Raw genomic sequence first — 22,351 nt, 5'->3', positions numbered from 1 at the left:
AATCACTTTTTTAGAGTAAAAAAAAAGCTGGAGGTAAGCAGAAATTTGCCCTCAACACCAGAAAACACTGAAAACGACAAAATACAGCGAAACGTGAGAACCGTGACAGTAAGCATGACCTCTGCTAAAGCCTCCATCTGGTGGAAATGTAATGACACTTCTTTTTAGGCTTTGATATATCCTCTTTAAATGCAACTGAAGTCAATTTACAAGAACAGGGATATTAATAGGAAACTGCACTATGGGGATATTAACCAGAAACTACTAGGCGACCACTGCAGTCCATATCGCTCCCTGGGTTAAAAGCACACCAAGTAATGAATCTTTTTTAATGGCTTGCGTATTAGCGGGTAATTATGTGTCACTTGAGTGGCCACATGACTTCCCAACTAGAAGTAATTTCCATTTGAACCCAACCAAGGAAAAGAAGATATCTAAGGAAGGAATACAGTCAGGAACGCTAACACTGCTAACAGTGAATGAACTGAATAGTGGGTATCTATGAGATCTATGAGAGTGAGGCCAAGGTAACTGATGGTTAGAGGACAGCAGGACACATCGTCCTCTTGGTAAAACTATTTCGAAGCATATAAAGAAATGTAGTGATGTTATAGCTGCAGTTTGGGGGGGAGGAACATGTCTGAAACCCCTCCTTATTCCAGTCTAATGCCCTATAAATTCACATCCTGCCTTCCAGTCCCATGACGAAAGGTTCGCAATCTCCACCGCCGCCCCATCAGTCCTAAAACAGCTATCGGGGGGTATGGCCTTCAAGATACAGGCAGAAGCTGCCCAGAACTCCAGCCCGAGTTCTGAGAGTCAATCGGCCTTCACTCATACTACCACCACCATGCTGAAGGCACGGTCTGAACTCACAAACTCACATTGAGATCTAGTCAGGCTAAAGTACAGCCTCCATACAGGGGGGTTAGATTTAACTAAACTAACTAAACCTCTCAAAGGATGAATACATACATTGACCAGACACTTAAACCTTGTTTCTACACTTATCGTCCACTTTATCAGCTCCACTGACCATATAGGAGCACTTTGTAGTTCTACAGTTGGAGACCATAGTCCATTTTTTTCTCTGCATACTTTGTTACCCTGTTCTTCAATGCTCAGGACCACCACAGAGGAGGTATTATTCTGGTTCAAGCGTCATAGAATTCTATTGAAATATTTGCGTTTTGCCTCATTTTATAAGACTTTCTAGTGCCTGCTAATACTAGTTAGCTGACAAGCTAATACTAGCTAATACTAGTAAGTTGGAACACTTGCACTCACACATCTTTCAGCCTGGGTTGTTCATGGTAGGTCCTGGTTTCAGGCTGTTTGTATAAAAATATTATTCTTGCACAAATACTTTAGCAAAATCCCAAAATCCCTACATTGTTAGCCATGGTAGCATATTTGGAGCTGCTCCTTTAATAAGCCTGTGAAGCAGTGCTAGACTTCTTGTGTAGCTGTGCAACCATCTAAGCCCCCACAATTCTAGTACATTCCGTTCATTTCCATCAGCGCTCCTTCACATTGTGTCAAAACAAAATGCAGTTTTAAGACAGAAGACAGATTTCAGTCCAATTCCATTTCCACCGCCTGGATTTTTTAAAGCAGCATTCCGCATTCCGATGGAAACCCTAACCAGAAATGAAATATTGATCACAAAACAACAAATCAGACCAAAACCGAGCAGAACTCTTACACAGAGCCCACCACACTGTGGATTAATGAAAAACACAGCGAGTGTAAAAGAAAAAAAAAAAGTGTTAAAATACAATCCAAACATAATTTCCTCCCCACCGGGGCCCTCTTAATCAATGCTACGGCCAAGCGCGCGGAGAGGGAGAGTGCTTTCCAAATGGAAAATGAATTCTGAGTCAGCCCACTGGAGATTAAAAGGGTGGAGAGGATGAATAATGGTGGGAGACCATGGAGGGAAAAGCAGCGAGGAAAAAAAAATTGTGGCGACTCATCAATATTCCCAACAGAGAACGTCTCGCGTGAAATACTGCAGCTGAAACAAGCCGCTAATGGAAATGTTTTCCGTTCATTTTGGTTCCCTCTCGATTGTGGGTACACGTCTCCAGAGGGTTAATGTTGGGGAGGCACCGTCCGTCTGCCAGCGAAAGGCCTTGGCGTAGATTATAACTTTATGTAAATGAGCATAAAGTGGTCAAAACACAATATTAGCTCAGAGTGCTTGCAGTGCCGGGCCCAAATGATAGAAAACTGAATTTTGTCTTTCCTCATTTTTCATAAAAGACTTTCAAAAGTTACAAAACTGTTCCTACAGTCTATATGTGAGAGCTCAATTTGATTCACCACTGTGAACATAGTTCCATCAGAGAACTCGTAGAGAGGAGACTCACCACTCTGTAGTGTCTTCTGGGTTTCTCAGACACTAGAGGGCGCTCCCGAGCGAGTCCAAAATGAATGGGTTGATATGGAGCACTTGAGCGAAATCATAGTTCATAACTGCGTGAACATTGCGTGAAGGAAACATATAGGTCACTTTTTTTTCCTTTTTTGGTGAAATACATCCTTCTACTTTTTTAAAATTAAAGGAAAGATCTGGGCGAGTGATTAGAACCTCTTTTGGTTGTTTAACTCCATTTACTTCCGTTCATTCAGGGCTCTGTCATTTTGCTGTCCTGTTTTTGATATAACAAGGGAAATAGGAAGAGGCCAGGCTCCTCATGTGACTATCCATTCAGCCAACAGCAGTTTAGCTGTTCACGTCGAAGCGATAGGGAGTGTTGTTTACTGCAGACAGTCTGTAGCAGAGAACCAGACATCCACCCCCTAAAAGCTCCCTCACAGACCCTTTTTACATGAAATGATTATGAATTTGCTGTTTCATATCTTAGACATTGTCTTATGAGAGATATGAGAGAAATTTGGTGTATAAATATGTTTCATTCATTCTTGCTGGATGATGGGTGTTAAGAAGCAAAATAAAATAAAATAAATCACTATTTTACCTTCATCAGTTTTCCATATAAAAACTCAGAAGACACGTTTAGGTTCACTGGTTGTTCTGGATAGTAAATAAACTGGCTACATTTGTGAAATTCCCTGTTCCTGGCTGTTAGGAAGCAGATGGAATTGGATGTTTTTCTAACATTGCAGAGGAAATTTACATACATCAGCCTTAAAAGCACTGTCACCAAAATTGAACAGAAGGTTTTCATTCAAGGGATAAAGAGAGACTAAAAGGCTTATGATAAAATGAATTGCATTATGTGTAATATATGTACATTCTACTGCGCTGTTATCCACATTAAGTGGCGTTCGGTGAAAAAAAGTCACGGAAAAAATATAGAACACTAGGAATTCCATCAATTTTTTAAAACATCTTCAGTCTAATTTAATGGTTAAGATGTAAACAAAGTCATTCAGAGTGGTTTGGTGTGAAATTCTCTGCTCTAGAGGAACTTACAGTCAGAACTGTTCACAGTGGTGGTGATAGGAACCAGACGTCCACCTCTAAAAACTCCCAGAAGGAGAAGCGGCTTAGAAGATAGTCCCCACTTATTTTTTTCAAATATACCACTGTTTTACCGTCATCAATATTACACATATAAACTTTCACACCAAACCCAGTCTTAATGACCGTTTACATCTCAATGATTTAATTATGCAGAAACTTTGAAAAAGTGGTGGAATTCCCCTTCAAGTCTGTTTGTCTTGTTCCTTGTAAATAAAGGTTGGAGTTTCCTCTCAGAGCAAGCAAAACAGTGCTGGGATATTTCGATATTCTGTATAATGGCCAAAGCGTGTCAAAGTGGCACGGCCTGCTGACTCCTAGAACAACAAACGGATCAATGGTAAACGATGGAGCGGATATCCATGGAGCGCAGCCATGGATAGCCTCGTCAAACGGCGTGTCGAAAATGACACTGACCTTCTGGAACTGTGAACACTGCTCTGCACTTTTTCCGAGGGCAGTCAATGCTCCTGTGACCTGTGGGCCGCCAGCCGCAGCGTTAAAGCCGAGAGCCGTTTTCATCGCCTCGCTGCTCCGCTCCACATATGGGCCGGGTGGTTCACATATTTCAACCATGTCTTGAAGGCTGGCCACATGGGGGGAATACTTTATCCACTGCTGTCAGCTTACTGTATTGAGCCAGAGCCCGGCCCTGAAGCACACTCTCTTTCTCTCATCCCTCTCTTCCTCTTCTCTATTCCCTGGCCAGACTCTGCCAGTGGCTAAGTGTCCACACACTACTAAACAAGGTCCTGTCGAGATGTGCTGCTGGGAACAGATGTGCAAGATTTTGTTCTAGAGTTGGGTACTTTTGTGCATTTGTGTGGGCGAATCAGTGCAATGCAGTAAAACTCATATTAGAGTATATAAAGAGCTTATATTATTAGCATAGCATTAGCCTCAGTAGCATTGGTAGCATCAGGAGATATTTCTGAGGAGACTGGATATAAACCAGACATGGTGCAGAAAAAGGGAGAACGTCAAAAGCGAAAAAAGCTTGAGCTACAAAAAGGAGTAAAGGACATAGGGAAAATGAGACTCCTAGCAACCACCTGGAAGACCTGGTAGGCCGCCAACACTGTCCACATTAGACAAACAGCACTGAAAGCTTTGATCTCTGAGAGAGACATACATGACAGTTTTACAACCTCTCTGCATCTCTTAATATGACTGTTTTAGTCACTGCACCATTAAGACTCAGATATGCAAATGAGCTTTCTTCTGATTGGCTGCCTTGTCTTGTGCCTCATGCAGAAACCAGTCCTTAGAACTTTAGCGTTAGTGGGTGCAGCTAAACTGCTGTATGCTGAATAGGCGGACGTATGTAAATGCTCTGGTTTTTGTGACATCACAACTAATTCAAGACTGTTTTGCAGCGGATTCCATATATGCACCGTATGGAGTGGACAGTGAATGGGATTTTTTCAGTTTAGCAGTGGAAGCACATGGAAGTCTTTTATTTTGGAAAAAAAAAATCTAGGAAAATGTCCTGTAAATGAAATAAATGAAGGATGGGCTCTGAGGTTTGTTGTGAACCTTGCTGGGGAACTGTTATAACAGCCTGTAGCCCATAGGTCCTTCTTTGCAATTTAATTGTATGCTTTTGTGACATCACAGAAACTAATTCAAATCAGTCTGCTTTGCAGCTTAGTTTCCATATGGGCTATTTTGGAAGTTTAGGAGTGGAAGTACATGGAAGTCTTTTATTTTGAAAAAAAAGGAAAGTTTTCCATAAAACAGGCCCTTTAATGTCTTTTGGCTAGAAATGAAATAAACGAAGGACGGCCTCTGAGTTTTGACATCAACCTTGCTGTAAAAATATAACAAGTCTATAGCCCATAGTTTATTCAGCGCAGTGTCTTAGATGTATGCCTTTTGTGACATCACAGAAGAAATTAATTCAAAATAGACTTTTTGTTTCCAGCTTAGTTTCCGTATACGGACTGTATGGAGTGGACAGTGAAGTGAATGGGCTATGGAAGGTTAGCAGTGGAAGCACGTGGAAGTCTTTTATTTTGAAAAAAAGGGGGGGAAATTTTCATGATATGGGCCCTTTAATGGCCATTCTGGCTGGAAATTAAATAAACAAAGGATGGCCTCTGAGCTTTGATGTCAATCTTGCTGTAGAAATGTTATAACAATAGCCTGTAGCTCACAGGTTCTTCAGTGCAATTTAACAAGCGCATGTTTGCTGTGGCGAGCAGGATTTGAGGATGTTTACTGTGATAAAGATTATAGTCGATGTGTGACTGAAAGACCAAAATCAATACAGCATTGAACTGAAAGGAGCTCCTATATCTGCCTTATGCTTACCACACCAGCTCAAAGCCTGGAATGTCTGCGTCCTACGTACTAACAGTATTAACTGTAGCGCGTTGAAACAAGTTTAACTGTGAATCTTCTGTTTGTGAAGCTGCTACATGATGTATCCATGGCTATGACACGCTACACAGGTACACACAGCATGTTTCAGCATGTTTGGTGTTGTATTACCGCCGTAGGCCGCTATTCGTCTGGTGGGTCTCATTGTATGCGTTGGACACTCTTTGTGTGATGCGTCTTCTGCATATAGTAGCATGTAATTTGCTGCATTGTCAGTTGCTATTCACAAGATGTTTACTTCTTAGCACCTCGGAGACCAGCGGGATGAGACTTTTGCTGCATGTGTACATCTGTACTGTACAAAGACAAACTGAAGTCTGTTTTTTCATACTTTGCAAATTCAAGCAAGACATTTTGAGATGACAATAACACATTGAGTTACATTTCATCTGAGAATCCTTGTGTGCATCCAGGGTTGGGATGTGAAGGAATGCAAGTATTGGGAATATGTACATTCACCGGCCACTTTATTAGGTACACCTTGCTAGTGAAAGGTTGGACCCCCTTTTTCCTTCAGAACTGCCTTAATTCTTCATACTTTCAAGAAGATGTTGTAAACGTTCCTCAGAGATTTTGGTTGGTTATTCGAGTTCCTGTTGCCTTTCTATCATCTGGAACCAGTCTGCCCATTCTCCTCTGACCTCTCACATCAACAAGGCATTTTCGTCCACATAGCTGACCGCTCACTGGATATTTCCTCTTTTTCGGCCCGTTCTCTGTAAACCCTAGAGATGGTTGTGTGTGAAAATCCCAGTAGATCAGCAGTTTCTGAAATACTCAGACCAGCCCGTCTGGCACCAACAACCACGCCACGTTCAAAGTCCCTTAAATCCCCTTTCTTCCCCGTTCTGATGCTCGGTCTGCACTTCAGCAAGTCGTCTTGACCACCTCTACATGCCTAATTGCATTGAGCTGCAGCCGTGTGATTGGCTGATTAGCTATTTGTGTTAACAAGCAACTGAACAGGTCTACCTAATAAAGTGGCCGGTGAGTGTATTTTCAACATCAATATTTGTTTATTAACAATTTTAAAATCAATATGTGTACAAGACAGACATCTAATTTCCTGCTAAAGCCTGATAAATCAATGTGATCAGTTATTAATCTCAGTGTTACTGAGCTCTGCTAAAGTCTGAGTAGACTGATAAATCAATGTGATCAGTTATTAATCTCAGTGTTACTGAGCTCTGCTAAAGCCTGAGTAGACTGATAAATCAATGTGATCGGTAATTAATCTCAGTGTTACTGAGCTCTGCTAAAGTCTGAGTAGACTGATAAATCAATGTGATCAGTTATTAATCTCAGCGTTACTGAGCTCTGCTAAAGCCTGAGTAGACTGATAAATCAATGTGATCAGTTATTAATCTCAGCGTTACTGAGCTCTGCTAAAGCCTGAGTAGACTGATAAATCAATGTGATCGGTTATTAATCTCAGTGTTACTGAGCTCTGCTAAAGCCTGAGTAGACTGATAAATCAATGTGATGATCAGTTATTAATCTCAGCGTTACTGAGCTCTGCTAAAGCCTGAGTAGACTGATAAATCAATGTGATCAGTTATTAATCTCAGTGTTACTGAGCTCTGCTAAAGCCTGAGTAAACTGATAAATCAATGTGATCAGTTATTAATCTCAGTGTTACTGAGCTCTGCTAAAGTCTGAGTAGACTGATAAATCAATGTGATCAGTTATTAATCTCAGTGTTACTGAGCTCTGCTAAAGCCTGAGTAGACTGATAAATCAATGTGATCGGTTATTAATCTCAGTGTTACTGAGCTCTGCTAAAGCCTGAGTAGACTGATAAATCAATGTGATCAGTTATTAATCTCAGCGTTACTGAGCTCTGCTAAAGTCTGAGTAGACTGATAAATCAATGTGATCAGTTATTAATCTCAGCGTTACTGAGCTCTGCTAAAGCCTGAGTAGACTGATAAATCAATGTGATCAGTTATTAATCTCAGTGTTACTGAGCTCTGCTAAAGTCTGAGTAGACTGATAAATCAATGTGATCGGTTATTAATCTCAGTGTTACTGAGCTCTGCTAAAGCCTGAATAGACTGATAAATCAATGTGATCAGTTATTAATCTCAGTGTTACTGAGCTCTGCTAAAGCCTGAGTAGACTGATAAATCAATGTGATCGGTTATTAATCTCAGTGTTACTGAGCTCTGCTAAAGCCTGAGTAGACTGATAAATCAATGTGATCAGTTATTAATCTCAGGGCTACTGAGCTCTGCTAAAGTCTGAGTAGACTGATAAATCAATGTGATCGGTTATTAATCTCAGTGTTACTGAGCTCTGCTAAAGCCTGAGTAGACTGATAAATCAATGTGATCAGTTATTAATCTCAGTGTTACTGAGCTCTGCTAAAGCCTGAGTAGACTGATAAATCAATGTGATCAGTTATTAATCTCAGTGTAATCTCTCTTCATTCTTCATCTCGATGCCTATTAAAAGGCAAAACCATCCTAATGGTTCTACGAATCTTTTTTTCAGCAGAGTGGACAGTAAATAAACTGAGTCCTGGTTCTTGTCCTCTCCACTGTAAAGGAATCTGAGTTGGTCAGTTTCTCAGGAGCAGAACGTTCCACATCAAATCACTCTGAATGACTTTGTCGACATCGCAACAATCAAATTATGCCGAAATTCCCCTTTCAGACAGTTCTTGATGGTTGAGGTGAGTGGGATTATGATTTTCTAGCTGAAACCTCTTTTCTCATCCAGTCTTAGACATCCTGTGGTAAAATCACAGTACTTAAAGGGGAATTTCACCCATTTTTCCAAATTTCTAAATAATCCAGTCTTTGAGATGTAAGCAAGCATTCAGAGTGGGTTTGGTGTGAAATGGTTCGTCGTAGTGACTCTGATGTCTTGACAGCAGTGGTGATAGGAGGCAGGGGTCGCCATGACTACAACATAGATCTAGCCATTTTATTGACCATCTAAAACCCGCAGTGACTCCACACGAGTCTTCAGAGCTTTTTACGTTGACGGTAAAATCGTCATAAATCTGAAAACAGTACATTTTCTTTGGGGACTAAAATGAATAGACTCAAACACATCTGAAGTCAAAACTACTGTAAAACAGAGTCTCAGGTGTGAGGCAGTGAAGTCATAACCATTTCATCTAATGACTCCCTGTGAGGGAGCTTTTAGAGGTGGACGTCTGGTTCTCATCACCACCGCTGTGAACAGTTCTGACTCGGCAAGTGTCTCTAGAACGGAAACCTTCCACGCCAAACCGCTCTGAGCGATTATGCACATCTGAGCCAGTGAAATGTGTGGAGTTTTTGAAAAGTTGGTGGAGTTCCCCTTTAAGTAGGCCCAATAGTAAGTAAAAATGACCTCCTCCAGAGACACGGCCAGTCCTTCACAGCGTACAAACAGAAAACAGCCTGAAGGGGGAGCTGTGGGACAAAGCTTGCAGTGCAGAGCCCACTGCCACCCCCTCCCCCCTGCTTCACTCCGTGGCCGAGTTTTTATTATGCCTACAGTGGAGAAAAATAAATAGGAGGATAATCAGAAGTGAAAAAAATGGAAAGAGGTCTTTTGATCAGGCCATTAAAGATGAATCTTGTGTGCTGTGTGCATTTTCTACCGCAGGGGGATGCAGAGGAGGAGGAGGAGGAAAAGGAGGAGGAGGGTGGGAAATATTTCATACAGCAGGATTTCTCTCTTTAGGATTAGGATAAGGCCAGAAAATTAGGCCTGTCCAATAGAAACAGTCCCACGCCTCTAATCCTATTGGACGGGTCTGAACTTCTCGGGCCAACTTCGTGCAATCCCACCCCGGAGGGTGGGGAGGGGGGTGATCGGGGGTCGGGGGTGGGGGGTTGTTGTTGATTGCCCCCTGGTTTCACCCCCTTTTCGCCGCTTCTCGCAATTCTCCTCTGTCTATGTGCGGTCGCAGGGAAGCAACAGCTGCTTGAGCGGCGAAGCTTATTCATTCCTTTTCACGCCCGTCTTCGCGAATGTCCCGCCCATCACGCGATATGATTGGCTGGTAGCGTCCTAACTAGTGCGCTGCGATTGGACACGGAGCGCTGCGCTCACGGGCTAAGCGGGGCCCGCGCTACGATTGGCTAGCCGTTCGTCCTGTCAGCCAATCCTAGTGCTTGTGGGGCGGGGCTTGCGCGAATGCGGGTGGAGGGAAAAAAATGACTCTTTGTATTACGCGAGGATTTCATACAGCAGTCCAGCAGCGACAACATGACTGGCTGACGGCGGCGGCGGCGGCGGCTGCGGTGGACGGACACTTTCTCCGCGGCGCGAACTCCCGGATCGTGGGAATGGAAAGGCAATGTAGTGGAGATGGATGCGAGTTAATAAAAGCTGAGATTTAACTGTTTCTTGTTTTTTTCCGCTGAGCCGCCAGTCCGTAGTGAAAGTGCTGGATCCAGCAAAGTGAGCTTGTTGGCTGAGATTTCGCCCAAACTGCTCTTCATGTTGCAAAGCCGAGGCTCATGACGATGGATTATTTGCTGTTTTTATACAGCCTCCTGGTCCCTGTGGTCTCTGCAGTGGAAGGTAGGGCTTTGTGCAGCTCTATTTCTGTTGTATTCACTGTTCTGTGGGTAGGTTTCCCAGCCTGGATCCCTTTTCTACAGAAAAAAAGAGCCACAATTTGGAGTCCAGGACTTTACACACAGCACATTAGGGCTGTTTTCAGCTGGATAATATGCTTGCATGTCCAGATACACGCTGAAGTGCTTAGAAACTTGGATCCAGCTCGTACAGTCACTCCTCTCATTGTGTTGGAATGTGTTGTTTTTTGCCACAGCAGGCGAAGAACCCACAAAATGACACCCTGAAGGTGATAAATGTGACTTTTTACCACCATAATAGACCTGTTAGGGTGCTCATCACTCCAGGGGTTTGCTTAATTATCCGATACGATGGAAATATCCCTGTTTTACCTCTGGGAATGTCAATGCCGAGCTCCGGTTTGGATTAAAAAAAAAAAAACTGGTGGCCTGCTGTGAAATATGAACTTAAAAACGATGGTTCTTTAGGTTCTTTAGAACCATGGCTTCTTTCCGTGCTTGTATGTTCTCTGCACGGTGGAACGGTTCTTCAGATTGATGGAGAATGTGGTTCGGCTTCCTTATAGAACCTTTTTGGAAGTGGTTCTGTGTAGCACCAAGCAATCACCATGCAAAGAACATTATGCATTTTGGAGATAATGGTGCTAAATAGAGCCATTGCTTTTTCTAAAGAACCTCTGAAGAGCCTTCTTTTATGAGTGTGTGCCTATGTAGCGCCAAAGAAGGTTCTGCTGTTGTTACGATGTCAAGCCTGTAACAATAGAAGAACCCTTTCCGGTGATCCAGAAAGGTTCTAAGTAGCATCGTTCTCCATCAATTTGAAGAGCCATCCAAGCATGGAAAAGGTTCTATGTAGAACTCCTTCACTAAAGAACCCATGAAGAGTGTATTTTTTGTCCAGTGTGGCAGATTTGCAGCCCTGGACGCTGGTCCGTCCAGTGTTGGTGCTGTTACATTGGCGTCGCACCTCCTCACCTGCCTGCCCCCTCCGAATCAGTGAAACGCAGATGGTCAGTCCAGCACGTCCATGTATGTTCAGTGGTAACCCTGCAGGTATTATCATACATGTTGAGTGTGTGACCAGTGGGTCGGGCATGACGGCTGCCGCAAGCCAGTTCTCAAGAACTTGGCCACCCATGCCATGTTGAATTTCAAAGCAGGGATTGTGACACACAGTTAGCCCCCTCGAGCCTTTCATGTCAGCCCGAGTGTGACGGTCACCGCGTCCACTGCAGGTGTTAATTGGCCATGTCTGTTCAGCTGACCGTCAGCCTGACGGAAAGAGAGGAGCAGGGGGTCAGTGTCGAAGAGACGACACCTTTTATGTTGAGAAACAAGGTCTCACCTGCAAGAAAGACAACAAGCTGCTAAAAGACGCCGGCCGCTGACCCCTGCCATGACCTTTGGTGGAGGTGTCGGGGCTGGATGACAGTAAAGTTCACGCTGGAGTGAGAGCCGGCACCTCGACTTCCTCTGCTAGGGCTGAGGCTTTTATGGTAGAGACTGTATTACTTAAGTACTGCCCAGAGGTGTCCAGTGTGACGATACTGTATCGATATCGCTGTGCATTTTCATACCTCGATACACTGTATGCCTTTATGATCATATCATCCAAACTTAAACATCCCTAATTAGGCCCGTTTAAGTGCAGTGCAGTATGTCAAACGGTGATGAAAATACTGTGAAAATGTCTATAAAATTGGCAAAAGCCCATTCATTTACATACTACAGCATCAGTGAGCCAATAAGCATGCTTTTCTCCAAACTCTAGGCTCCTGATTGGCTGTCTAAATTGCATTTTATGTGTGTTATCAATGTCTCGATTACTTGACCTGTAACTTTTCCCATGTCCAGCACCTCTAAGCCACGCCCACTTTCTGTTATACTATCAGAAATTGTATCGTTCAGGAATCGGTATCAAAATCAGAAGTATGGGCGTTGGTATCGGAACATTCTGAGCGATATCCAGCCCGAGTCACATCCCTTTAATCCTTTAGACATTCTTATTATTCATTATTAATCTTTTCTAATCTAATCTCAAAGGCTTAGTATCAACAAAACAGCACCACGATATGCCTTGCAGTACATTAACATGCATTGCTGGCATGGATTATTCTTTAATATGACATTGTTTACTTTTGTTGGATTACATATAGAGCGAGTCAGAATAATACCTTTAATCCCCTTTGGGATTAGTGTTGCTGTGTGACATCACATGAGATTATATATGATACTGTATAAGTCCATTATGCATATTTCATTTCCATCCACCCAGTTCATTGCCTTGTGTGGATCTGAAGGACCATCCCCACAATCCCCGCTTGAAATGCGTTTACGGTTTGACCACTGATTGCATGAAAATCCTGGACCCACAGGAACACTCGTCTGGAGCTGTGATTGGTCAGGCCCCTGTAGTACAGTAAACAGCATCGTGATTGGTTAGAGGGCTCGTTGGAATGTTGCAGCCTTCCATGACATCAGCATCACGAAGGCCCGTATCGCAATAGCAGTTATCAAACATTATATGGTGCACCCCTGGTAATTATTCAGTATTCTGTAAATCCTGTGAGGCTAATACGCAAGGTACGGCCGTGTGCAAAAGTTTTGGCACCCTCGGACGAATTCCGTGTTTTGTTGATTTTTTTGCACAGTTACTGTTTGTTTGCTAAATTTAACACGCTGGGGAAAATAAAACACAGGCTGCCCAAAAGTCCTGGAAGAATTTATAGTTTGTATATTTTTTACTGGTATGTTAAACTCGGCGAATAGAACAGTAGTTGAGTGTGTTAAGTGTTACCTTACTTTCACTGGACATGTCATTGCTGCCGATTAACTGTGATAAAAATCGTGATTAATGAATGAAGTGCCTTTTTTTGTTTATGGTATGCAACAAGCACAAGTCTGAGGTGGCCAAAATGGCCAATTAGATAGCTTGCTTCCTAGTGGGGCCGGGCAGTATGACAATACGTATCGTTATCGTGAGCATATTGTGGATAATATCACTACTTAAACGCTTCGCAACTACTCAGTTGATTTAATTGGTTCTGTTTAATTGAACTTAGAGCAGCTCAGTGTGTCAAACGTTGAGTACAAATCATTGCATTCATAGTGTTTTTAAACATGGCACTACGTTTTTTGTTTCAACTTATTAGATGTTAGAAAAAAATAAATATTGTGACTAGATCTGCAACAATTAATCGATTAGTTGTCAACTATTAAATTAATCGGCAACTTCTTTGGTAACCAATTACTTAAAATACGGTGTGAGTGTTTAAGTTAAGTGGCCCTTATTAGTCCCACAACGGGGAAATTTCACCTCAGCATTTAACCCATCCGTGAAGGGAGAGACCGGTGAGCACACACACAGCAGGGGGCAGTATGCACACTTGCCCAGAACGGTGGGCAGCCCTATCCACAGCGCCCGGGGAGCAGTTGGGGGGTTAGGTGTCTTGCTCAAGGACACCTCAGTCATGTGCTGTCAGCTCTGGGGATCAAACCGGCAACCTTCCGGGCACAGGGCCGGTTCCCTAACCTCCAGCCTGCAACTGCCCCAATTTCTTTTCAAGAAAAAGCATAATAATTCTGATCGACATTTTTGACCATTTTCTGACATTTTATAGACCGAACAACTAATTGATTAATCGAGAAATAAATCAACAGATTTATCGACAATGGAAATAATCATTAGTTGCAGCCCTAATCGTGACGTATCGTATATTATAAAAGGTATCGTTCTTATTGCAGTATTGCTGTATCGCCCACCTCTACAACCAAGCTACATTTAATTAGTGACACTGAGGAAGCGATACATTATTACTGGACACACACAGAATCACACGTAGAGTCAAGCAAAATGTATAATTTTTTTCTTGAGAGTGAAAAAGAGAAGCACCTATAATACACAAATAAAGGAACATTATTCATGCTGCCCTACATCAAGTTTGAATTAAGTCTATTTTTCTATTCATAACATCCAAGATGTGTCTTCACAGGTGTCAAGCGGTTTATCCATATATATATATATATATATATTTATTTATTTTTTTATTATTTTTTTTTTTAATCAATTTTGGAGGTTGAGATATGGAAATCTAGTCTTATATAGTTTGACCCATAGACTTTGGCCAGTAAACATCATTCATTCTGCCATGTACGGATTAGTTTTACAGTTTTTTTTATCTTTCTTGTTTTATGAAAGCTGGTTTTGTGCGCATTTGCTCATGTTTCTCAAGGCTTCTCAGACCACAGTACATATGTTTATACTATTTTATACCCCTGAACATTGTTATGAACACTAAATTCCTTGTACAGGTGTGTTGGGAGCTTGATTTGAGTAAAACCGTGGAGCATCTGGTGGGCTCTGAGGACCGTGTTGAGAACTACCACGTTAGAAGATGCTTAACTTTGGTGCTTGGGCCCCTAAAAAGAGAAGTAAAGGAGGTGCCTCTTTCCTTTGTCTTGCTTGGCAGTGATGAATTCTCCCGTTTCTCAGTGTCGTGTTTAGAATGAACACATGCATATGCAGCTTTATCCTGCAGCCTAGCCGCGGCTCGCTCATCTCCATTCGGCCTGACGCTCGCCTTGGCTCACGCTGGCTCAATTCCTCATCAGTTCCAGTGTCGGTGTCAGAGCTCAATCGATGCTGGACGCGCTCGCGTGAGTCAGAGGGCCGGCCTCTCACGCAGGCTTCCTAACAGAGCACATTAGTTATACATCCGCTGGAGGTCAAGTGGCCGCAGCCCGCCTGAAGAAAAAACAGTGTGAAAACCGCACCCTCGGTCCCTCGAGTCAACTCGGCCCATCTGTCAGACGCTTCTGAGTGGAGGGGACGTCTGAAAATGAGCCGTGTGGTTCTGTTTAGAGTGGATATGGCAAAAATACAGCACTGTGCACAAGTCAGAGACCACCCTGCATTTATTTAACGTCCAGTTAAGTGTGTCCACCCTTCCATTCTTTGGAAAGAAATCTGCTGGGATGTTTCTCCACACCGCAAGTTCAGGCTTTGAAGCTGGTCGATGATTTTCTGAAGTAATCAAACACATTCAGTGGTGTTGAGGCCTGGACTCTGGGGTGGTCAGTCCACCGGTTGTTCCTGAACAGCTACACATCCTTTCAGACCCATAGCGCTGAGTCGTCTTCTCACAGTGGAAGGATGGACAGAAACACCTGTGGATGTTTTCAGATCTGAAGCAGCTTGATTTTCTCCTCTCTCAGAGATGATGCTGTTTATCTGATGGGTGCAGTTTCAGTGTCTGTCAGGTCTTCCAGGTGGTTGTTAGGAGCCACATTTTCTCTGCAGCTCTTAGTCATTTTTTGAACTCCAGTTCCGGAAACTCCTTTTGACTTTCTTCTTCCTGCAACTTTTATCTTTTATCTAATCACCTCAGAAGTCTCCCCTGAAAAATAGCATGTACTTAATGGCTGTTCTGATATTAAATAAACAAAGAATGCTCTCTGGCTTTTGCACAGTATTGTTTATCATTAGGATAATTCAGGGTATTTTCACGACACACCATATGTGTATTCATTTATCTGAGGTTTAATAATTCAGAATAGAGGAAAACGACCATCATAGAAATAATAGAGAAAAAGTCATAAACATTGCTGTTCCTGCTTTTCCCTTTACCATATCTTATACTGATGGTTAAACCTCATTCTCTGCTGTTATCGTTTGCTGACCGGTGTGGACCACAGGAGGACTGGTTCCCCTTTTGAGTCTTGATTCCTCTCAAGGTTTCTTCCTCTTGCTCTTAGGGAGTTGCCACTGGCGACGCTCATAGGGGCTTGGATTTCTTTCCTTTAAAGCTGCTTTATGACAATGTCTGTTGTAAAAAGCGGTACATAAATTAACTTTGACTTGACTTGACCAGTAATAGTAGCACCACTAAAAAATTGCAGTGGCATTCTTTTTATACCAGTGTTTGACTTTCTGCACAGCGTATAGGTATCAGTGGGTATCAGCATCACTCCACTATCGTTAGATAGGTGTGCTCTCACTGGACAAGTCAATTATGGTAGTTGCTTTGGCAGTTTGTGTAGCTGGTGTTGGTCTTTAACAGTATGTAGCAGTGATTTAATAGTAGACTTACCTTCATGCAACAACATTACAGTGTGCAGAAGATTTATTATTGGCACAGATATAGATATGCATAAGTATATAGGTATCAACGGGTATCGGTATCGTTTGAAAAGCCAGATCGATGAAGTTTCAGTATCAGTATCAGCCCAGAGCAAGAGCTAACAAAGGTCCAGTTGGTCAAGTTTTTTAGCCCCTATCTGCTGTCCTAACAGGGGCCAGTTCACCAGCAGGATGGATATTGGCTAAGATACATTGAACCCATGATCAAACTAACCCCCCCCCAAATTCTGACATCACATTAACCAGGCCACTGTTGGCCCTCTGTGGGTGAACTGTTGTGACCTGAGGTTGGGCTGCTAGTGAGCAACGAGGGGTAAAAGAGGAGGGGCGAGAACTCCCTGCCGTAAAAGAACAGTTCACACCCGCCCAAAAAGGCGGCCACTCCAAGATAAAACCCACCACAGCTTTCTTCTAAACCACCACCACAAAAAAAGTCTTTATATGAAAATGAAGGCGAGGAAAATCCAAGCTCCTTTGCAAAAAAGGGTCAAGATCCATAAAGGCGTATTATGACGCAGCTCGGCATAATTTATCGCGATAATGATGAAACATCACCCGCTCACCCACCCCTAGCTTTTGGCCGGGTGATGCTTTTTCTAGGTTACAGTCGGCCTAATTACACTCTCTTTATCTGCTTGTTAGAAAGGCTCCTACACTCACTCATGCATTAATAACCTCATATATGAATAATAAATGCTGTTACATTGTTTAGCTTGCTTCTGTTAGCATGAGCTTAGCTTCTTGTGCGTCTTCTCCATCAGTGCTACATGGGACCGGCAGGAAAAACGCGTAGGAAGCGGGCCGATCGAGGACCCGTCCGCGACCAGCGGCGGAGGCAAAAAGGCCGGGAAGCAGCCGTCGCACCGTGCTCTCCGGCGCCGGGGTGAAATCGCGCAGTGCCTGGAGAAAAGTGCGAGCACAGTCATAAGGAATTGATCAAAGCATCAAAGCAACTTCCCTCTAATTATATGAATATTTCACATAGCGAGATGCTCTTAAAGTCACCCACCGCCTCGCTCCCTCTCTGTAATTTACACAGCAATAGATGGGAGCTGTATGATGCGCATAAACAATGTCGGTGGGCGCTGGCGCGAGTGGGTGCGCGACTGCGGCTGCCTCTACTGTATGTTTTTCCCGGGTGCTAATCGGCCAAGTTGACGTCCTGCTCTGAATATTTCATGGCCGCGCTCGCGGATGTGCGCGTCACATTAATTTGAAGTCGCGAGCGCTCGGCCTCGTCGAACAGCAACTCGACAAAGTGAATAAAACATTAGCATGCAAGCTGCCCTCGTGCTGTGCTAGCACTCGTCGTTTTGCTCCGTTGATTGGGGCAAATGTAGAGGACAGTAAACGCCTGGGGGTGCCAAGAAAGGCTAAAATATGGCTTGTTTACCCCTAAAGGAGCGAAACAAGGCCTCGCTCCATGGGCCGCCGCTGAGGAAGACGGGTAAATCCGCTTCCGAAGTCGGTGTCATTCCGTAATCTGTGTAATGACTGCACTAGCAACTCTGAATCTAAGCTGGTTTGCTTTATGGGGGAAAAAGGGGATTTTTGAACATTTCTGCTGTGCTACGCAAAACGTTTCCAAAGCCAATACACGTTTCCTCTGAATGGCGAATGAATTCCAAGTTAAAGTGTTGGAATATGAACATCGCTACTTGCTATGAACTCAATTGACATGAAATATGGTGGTTAAGTTGCTTTGGAAGTTTTGGGCTACAGTTTGTGTAGCTGGTGTTCGCATTGACGTGTATTTAGCAGTGATTTAACAGTAGACTCACTTTCATACGATGGCATTTCAGAGTTAGCTTGCTGTTAGCACGGATTGAGCAGCACTCATGTTTCACACAGCTAAAGTCATGATTTAAAACACAAAAGATCGTCTGTGTTGATTAAGTTGTTACATATTTTATGTATTATGGTTGTGACCAAGATCCTCTAAACCTTCATGCTCTATAATTACCTCAGTTTAGCCTTCTTGCTAAGCTAACGTTAGCCTCGAATGCTAATGAGGATATATATATATATATATATATATATATATATGTGTATATATTAGTATATATTACAGCTTCATACACCAAAACACTGGTTTACCTGCTCAAATATGACTGTTTATTTCCTAAATTTACCCCAGTGAGCCAGAATTGCTGGTGGTTTAGCCTTCTTGCTGTGCTAATGTTAGCCTTGAGTGTTAATGGGGATATTGAAGTAGCCTAAGCTAATGGTTTCATGCACAGAAACACAGGTGTATCTGCTCAAACATGAGTCTTTGTTCTCTAATATTGCCTGTGGTGGTTTAGCCTTCTCACTAAATTACCTTTAGCCTCAGCTTTAAACAAGGATATAGTTAAAGGCAGCTTACGCTAACAGTGCCGCACTCAAAAAACACGGATATATTTGCTCAGATTTGAGTCTTAATTTTCCGAACGTGTGTCAGTGAACCGCCGTAACCTGTGTGGTTGCGTTTAAAGCTGTTTAGGCCTCCTTGATAAGCTCAGTAGTTTTTAAACGCTAGCATTAAGCTGCGCAGACGCTATTTGACTCGGGTGGGACGTGAGGGCTGAGGTAATGGATAGCTCAGGTACTCGTGCTGCCATGAAGGAGGAACAGCTTCTGGTGGTTTAGCGTTTAGAGCAAATTCAGGCTGCTTCTAATGGCTGTCAGCCGCACTTGGGGCTCGGGTGGGCGCTAGCCCCGTGATGCCTCTCATTAGCATATGTTAGGATACTGGACTTTCCTAAAGACTATAGAAATGTCCAGCTTAGACCTGGAGTTGCTAATATGGTCAGGACAGTGACTACAGGCTGACGACACAGGTCTGTGAAGGCGCCTGCAATGTGGCACATGCTGATTAGCACTGGGCTCAGGCTTTGGGTGGGTTTTCCTTAAAAACAATGATGTTTCCTCATGTTTGGCCGTGAAAATGTCGTTTTGAGGCTTCACTGATTGTCTTTGTCTTGCAGAGACACTTATGGACAGCAAGTGGGCCACAACCGAGCTGGCCTGGACCACCTATCCAGAAAGCGGGGTGAGTAGGCCTTTGTGTGTCTGTGCCGTACTGTGTCTACACCCACATTTGCGCTCATGCCTTCCTCCCGAAAAAAAAAAAAAAAAAAAAACAAGACAAATGAAAACAGCCGGTTCTGATGAACGGTTTTCTCCTTGAGGCAGCTTCCATTTCTGAAAACGTTTCTTTCCTCCCTTCCGTATCCACTTTATTTTACCTGTATGGCCGGCGCGGAAATTAACCACCGCAAATTTTGACCTTAAGCTTGACAGACCACCCTTCCCACCCCCTCAGCAGCAGCGGCGGCGGCAGCAGCCCTGCTCCTGTAGTAACGATTCGTCTTTGGAATGTACAAGCGGAGTCAGTCAATGGAAACGATGGGGTTGCCATGGCAACAATCTTAAGCAGGCCTGCTCCTCTCTGCCGGCTGGTGCTCGATGTCTGGCATCTCGAAAGCCATACATCATCATAAGTAATGTGCTCCGGCGCAACCCGAGATAAACACATGCTTCCCGCCGTGCCGCGCCGCTTCTTAATTGTGTCGTGCGAAGTTCTTCGACCCAAATGTCACCTTGGAAAACGCATCGTATTTACCCAAACAGCTGACAGAGGAATGCCTTCAGGCAGCGCAAGGTCTGGTCCAAGCCTTGGGTACAAGTTGTAGCTCTTACAATAGTTTTAACCTTTAAAAGTCAAGATTGCATATTTACATAATAATTACATAGTAAGGACATAATAATTACATTAAGGTGCATTTTATGTTCAATAATAACAGATTTGAATGTGTATTTTTCACTTTTTCTGGGTTTTTTTTGTGTCAAACAATGGCAAACACATAACAGAAAGATGTTTTTTCTCTCTTTATTTCTCAAAGCAAATATGGGATCGATTGAAACTTTTGCTGTCTGCTAGTTTTAAAGAGCTTTGGATGAGAAAGAAAAACTTACTACAAGTGGAAAATGTTTAGTTATGGTACTTAATGTTGGAAGGCAGTCGAGTATTATTGAAATTTTGCTGAATTACATTTCCAAGAGAAAAAACATACTTTTTACCTTATTTTTTTACCGTATTTATAACTTCGTAGTACTCATTACAAAACTCCAAAGCCAGGAGATGATCTTCCTCTTCCCTGTTGCCATTGAGTTGAATGCCTGTCTGTTTGAGTTTACTGTATTTTTCTGATGCATATCATTTTAAAACGAAACATCTGGCAACTGTGCTAATTTGTCTTTTGGAAACTCAGAAATTTCGGGTTTTGTTTTTGTTCTGGAATGATACTTCCTTGTATTCCTATCTGGAACTTCAGAGTACTCCAACGTACTCAAAAATCCAGGTTTATTCACTTTCTCTTTCTTATTGTCAGCGCATTGAATTCCTGTGCATTTCAGTTTATCTTTGTTTATTTCAAATCTCCATCCAAACATCACTGTTGATGAAACATCCAAAAGCTGTCCTAATTTGTCACGTGGAAACATCGGAATTTCGGCCCATGAAACGTTTTGCCTGAAAATGGTCAGAAGTTTTTCATTTTTGGGCTGAAAGAGGGATAAAGGCCAAACAAAACAAGAGTGAAGCATCAAAATCGAACGCTTAGCCAATCAGTGAAGCGATAATGAAAATAAAGCGCGGTGACTTGTTATTCAGGACGCTTCCTTCGCTCTGCTGCACTGATCAGACCCATTCGAACAGTTTGAGCCGCAGTAGATCAACAGTGAATCAGCCGCTTGTAACTGTTTCGCGCTTTCTGTGAAGAAGACATTCACGATCTCGGTCAATGCCGAGTATCAAGAGAGGATAGAATGGCCAAGAACGTCTCCGCTACAGGGTTTAATACCCCTTAAAAACACGACTTCCTGCTCGATAGGCTGAACACAGCAAAGCAACAGCAGCTAAGCGTCACTACCAACATGTTAATGCCATGTAGTTTCATGAACTTAGGGAAAAAATTACAAACGACGGAACTAAAATGAAATGCCTACTCGGACGCGTTATTATATTATAACACAGAAAGCGTTTTAATGTAATTAATATGTACTTACTACTTACGTACTATGTAATTACTATGTAATTATTATGTATCTATGCAAATTCGCCTTTATTTATTTAACCTCAATATTTCCACAAAAAATAATGGAACTGTTGCCAAACTTTGACAACAGAGATACGCTTACACTCAAATAGTGGCCTCCACTTTTACTTAAGCAAGACTTTGACAGTCATCCTTTCACTATGCATAGTATAATTAGTACACTAGATTAAATATGATTTCTTTACACTTTTTCCACCTCTGCATACTGTCATTATCACTCGCAGTAACTGCGGCTTCTAAGGCTCGAGGATGAGGAGGTCCAGAGCCTGCGAGGGAGGGGGCGTCTAATCCTTACTGGTTAGAGACAACATGAAGTGCCTGATTGAAGAGGGAAGATTAAAGAAGTTCTACATGAAGTGAAGGAAATGCTTGATAGAGCCAGGATGATTAGTGTATCACGATTTGCCGAATGACCTACATTCGGAGCCCTTATCTTCCTCGGCTCATACGTGAAATAACTCTCAAGTCTGCATTGATGATCCGGAGATCGACAACTTTCAGAGCACCTTTGAGCTCAGTCAGGTCTACTGGCAGGTTAATTCAGCTGGGCTCTTCCTAAAGAGGCAGTCAAAAGTTTGGACACGCCTTTTTTATGTTTTTTTTTTTTTTTTGATGTTGTTGTTGTTGTTGACATAAAATCAATAAAATAACACATCCGTCAAGAATATCCATCTTCTGCCAAACAGGGCTGCCCTGATTG

At 42.8% G+C, this 22,351-nt stretch overlaps 1 protein-coding gene across 1 annotated transcript in view; it reads left to right on the top strand.

Annotated features, from left to right (window-relative positions):
* Positions 1–10,054: 10,054 nt before the first annotated feature.
* The window catches only part of ephb3a (eph receptor B3a), a 56,259-nt gene continuing 43,962 nt past the window's right edge, over positions 10,055–22,351 (top strand). Inside the window, exons 1-2 of the mRNA XM_017714663.2 lie at positions 10,055–10,396; positions 19,519–19,583. Coding sequence (XP_017570152.1) covers positions 10,333–10,396; positions 19,519–19,583 — 129 coding nt within the window. The 5' untranslated portion in view covers positions 10,055–10,332. The remainder of the gene's footprint in view (positions 10,397–19,518; positions 19,584–22,351) is intronic.

The sequence above is a fragment of the Pygocentrus nattereri genome, chromosome 2 (assembly GCF_015220715.1).
Source record: "Pygocentrus nattereri isolate fPygNat1 chromosome 2, fPygNat1.pri, whole genome shotgun sequence".
Taxonomy (NCBI): Eukaryota; Metazoa; Chordata; class Actinopteri; order Characiformes; family Serrasalmidae; genus Pygocentrus; species Pygocentrus nattereri.
The sequence above is the reverse complement of the archived record's forward strand: the minus strand, read 5'-3'. Positions and strand labels throughout refer to the sequence as shown.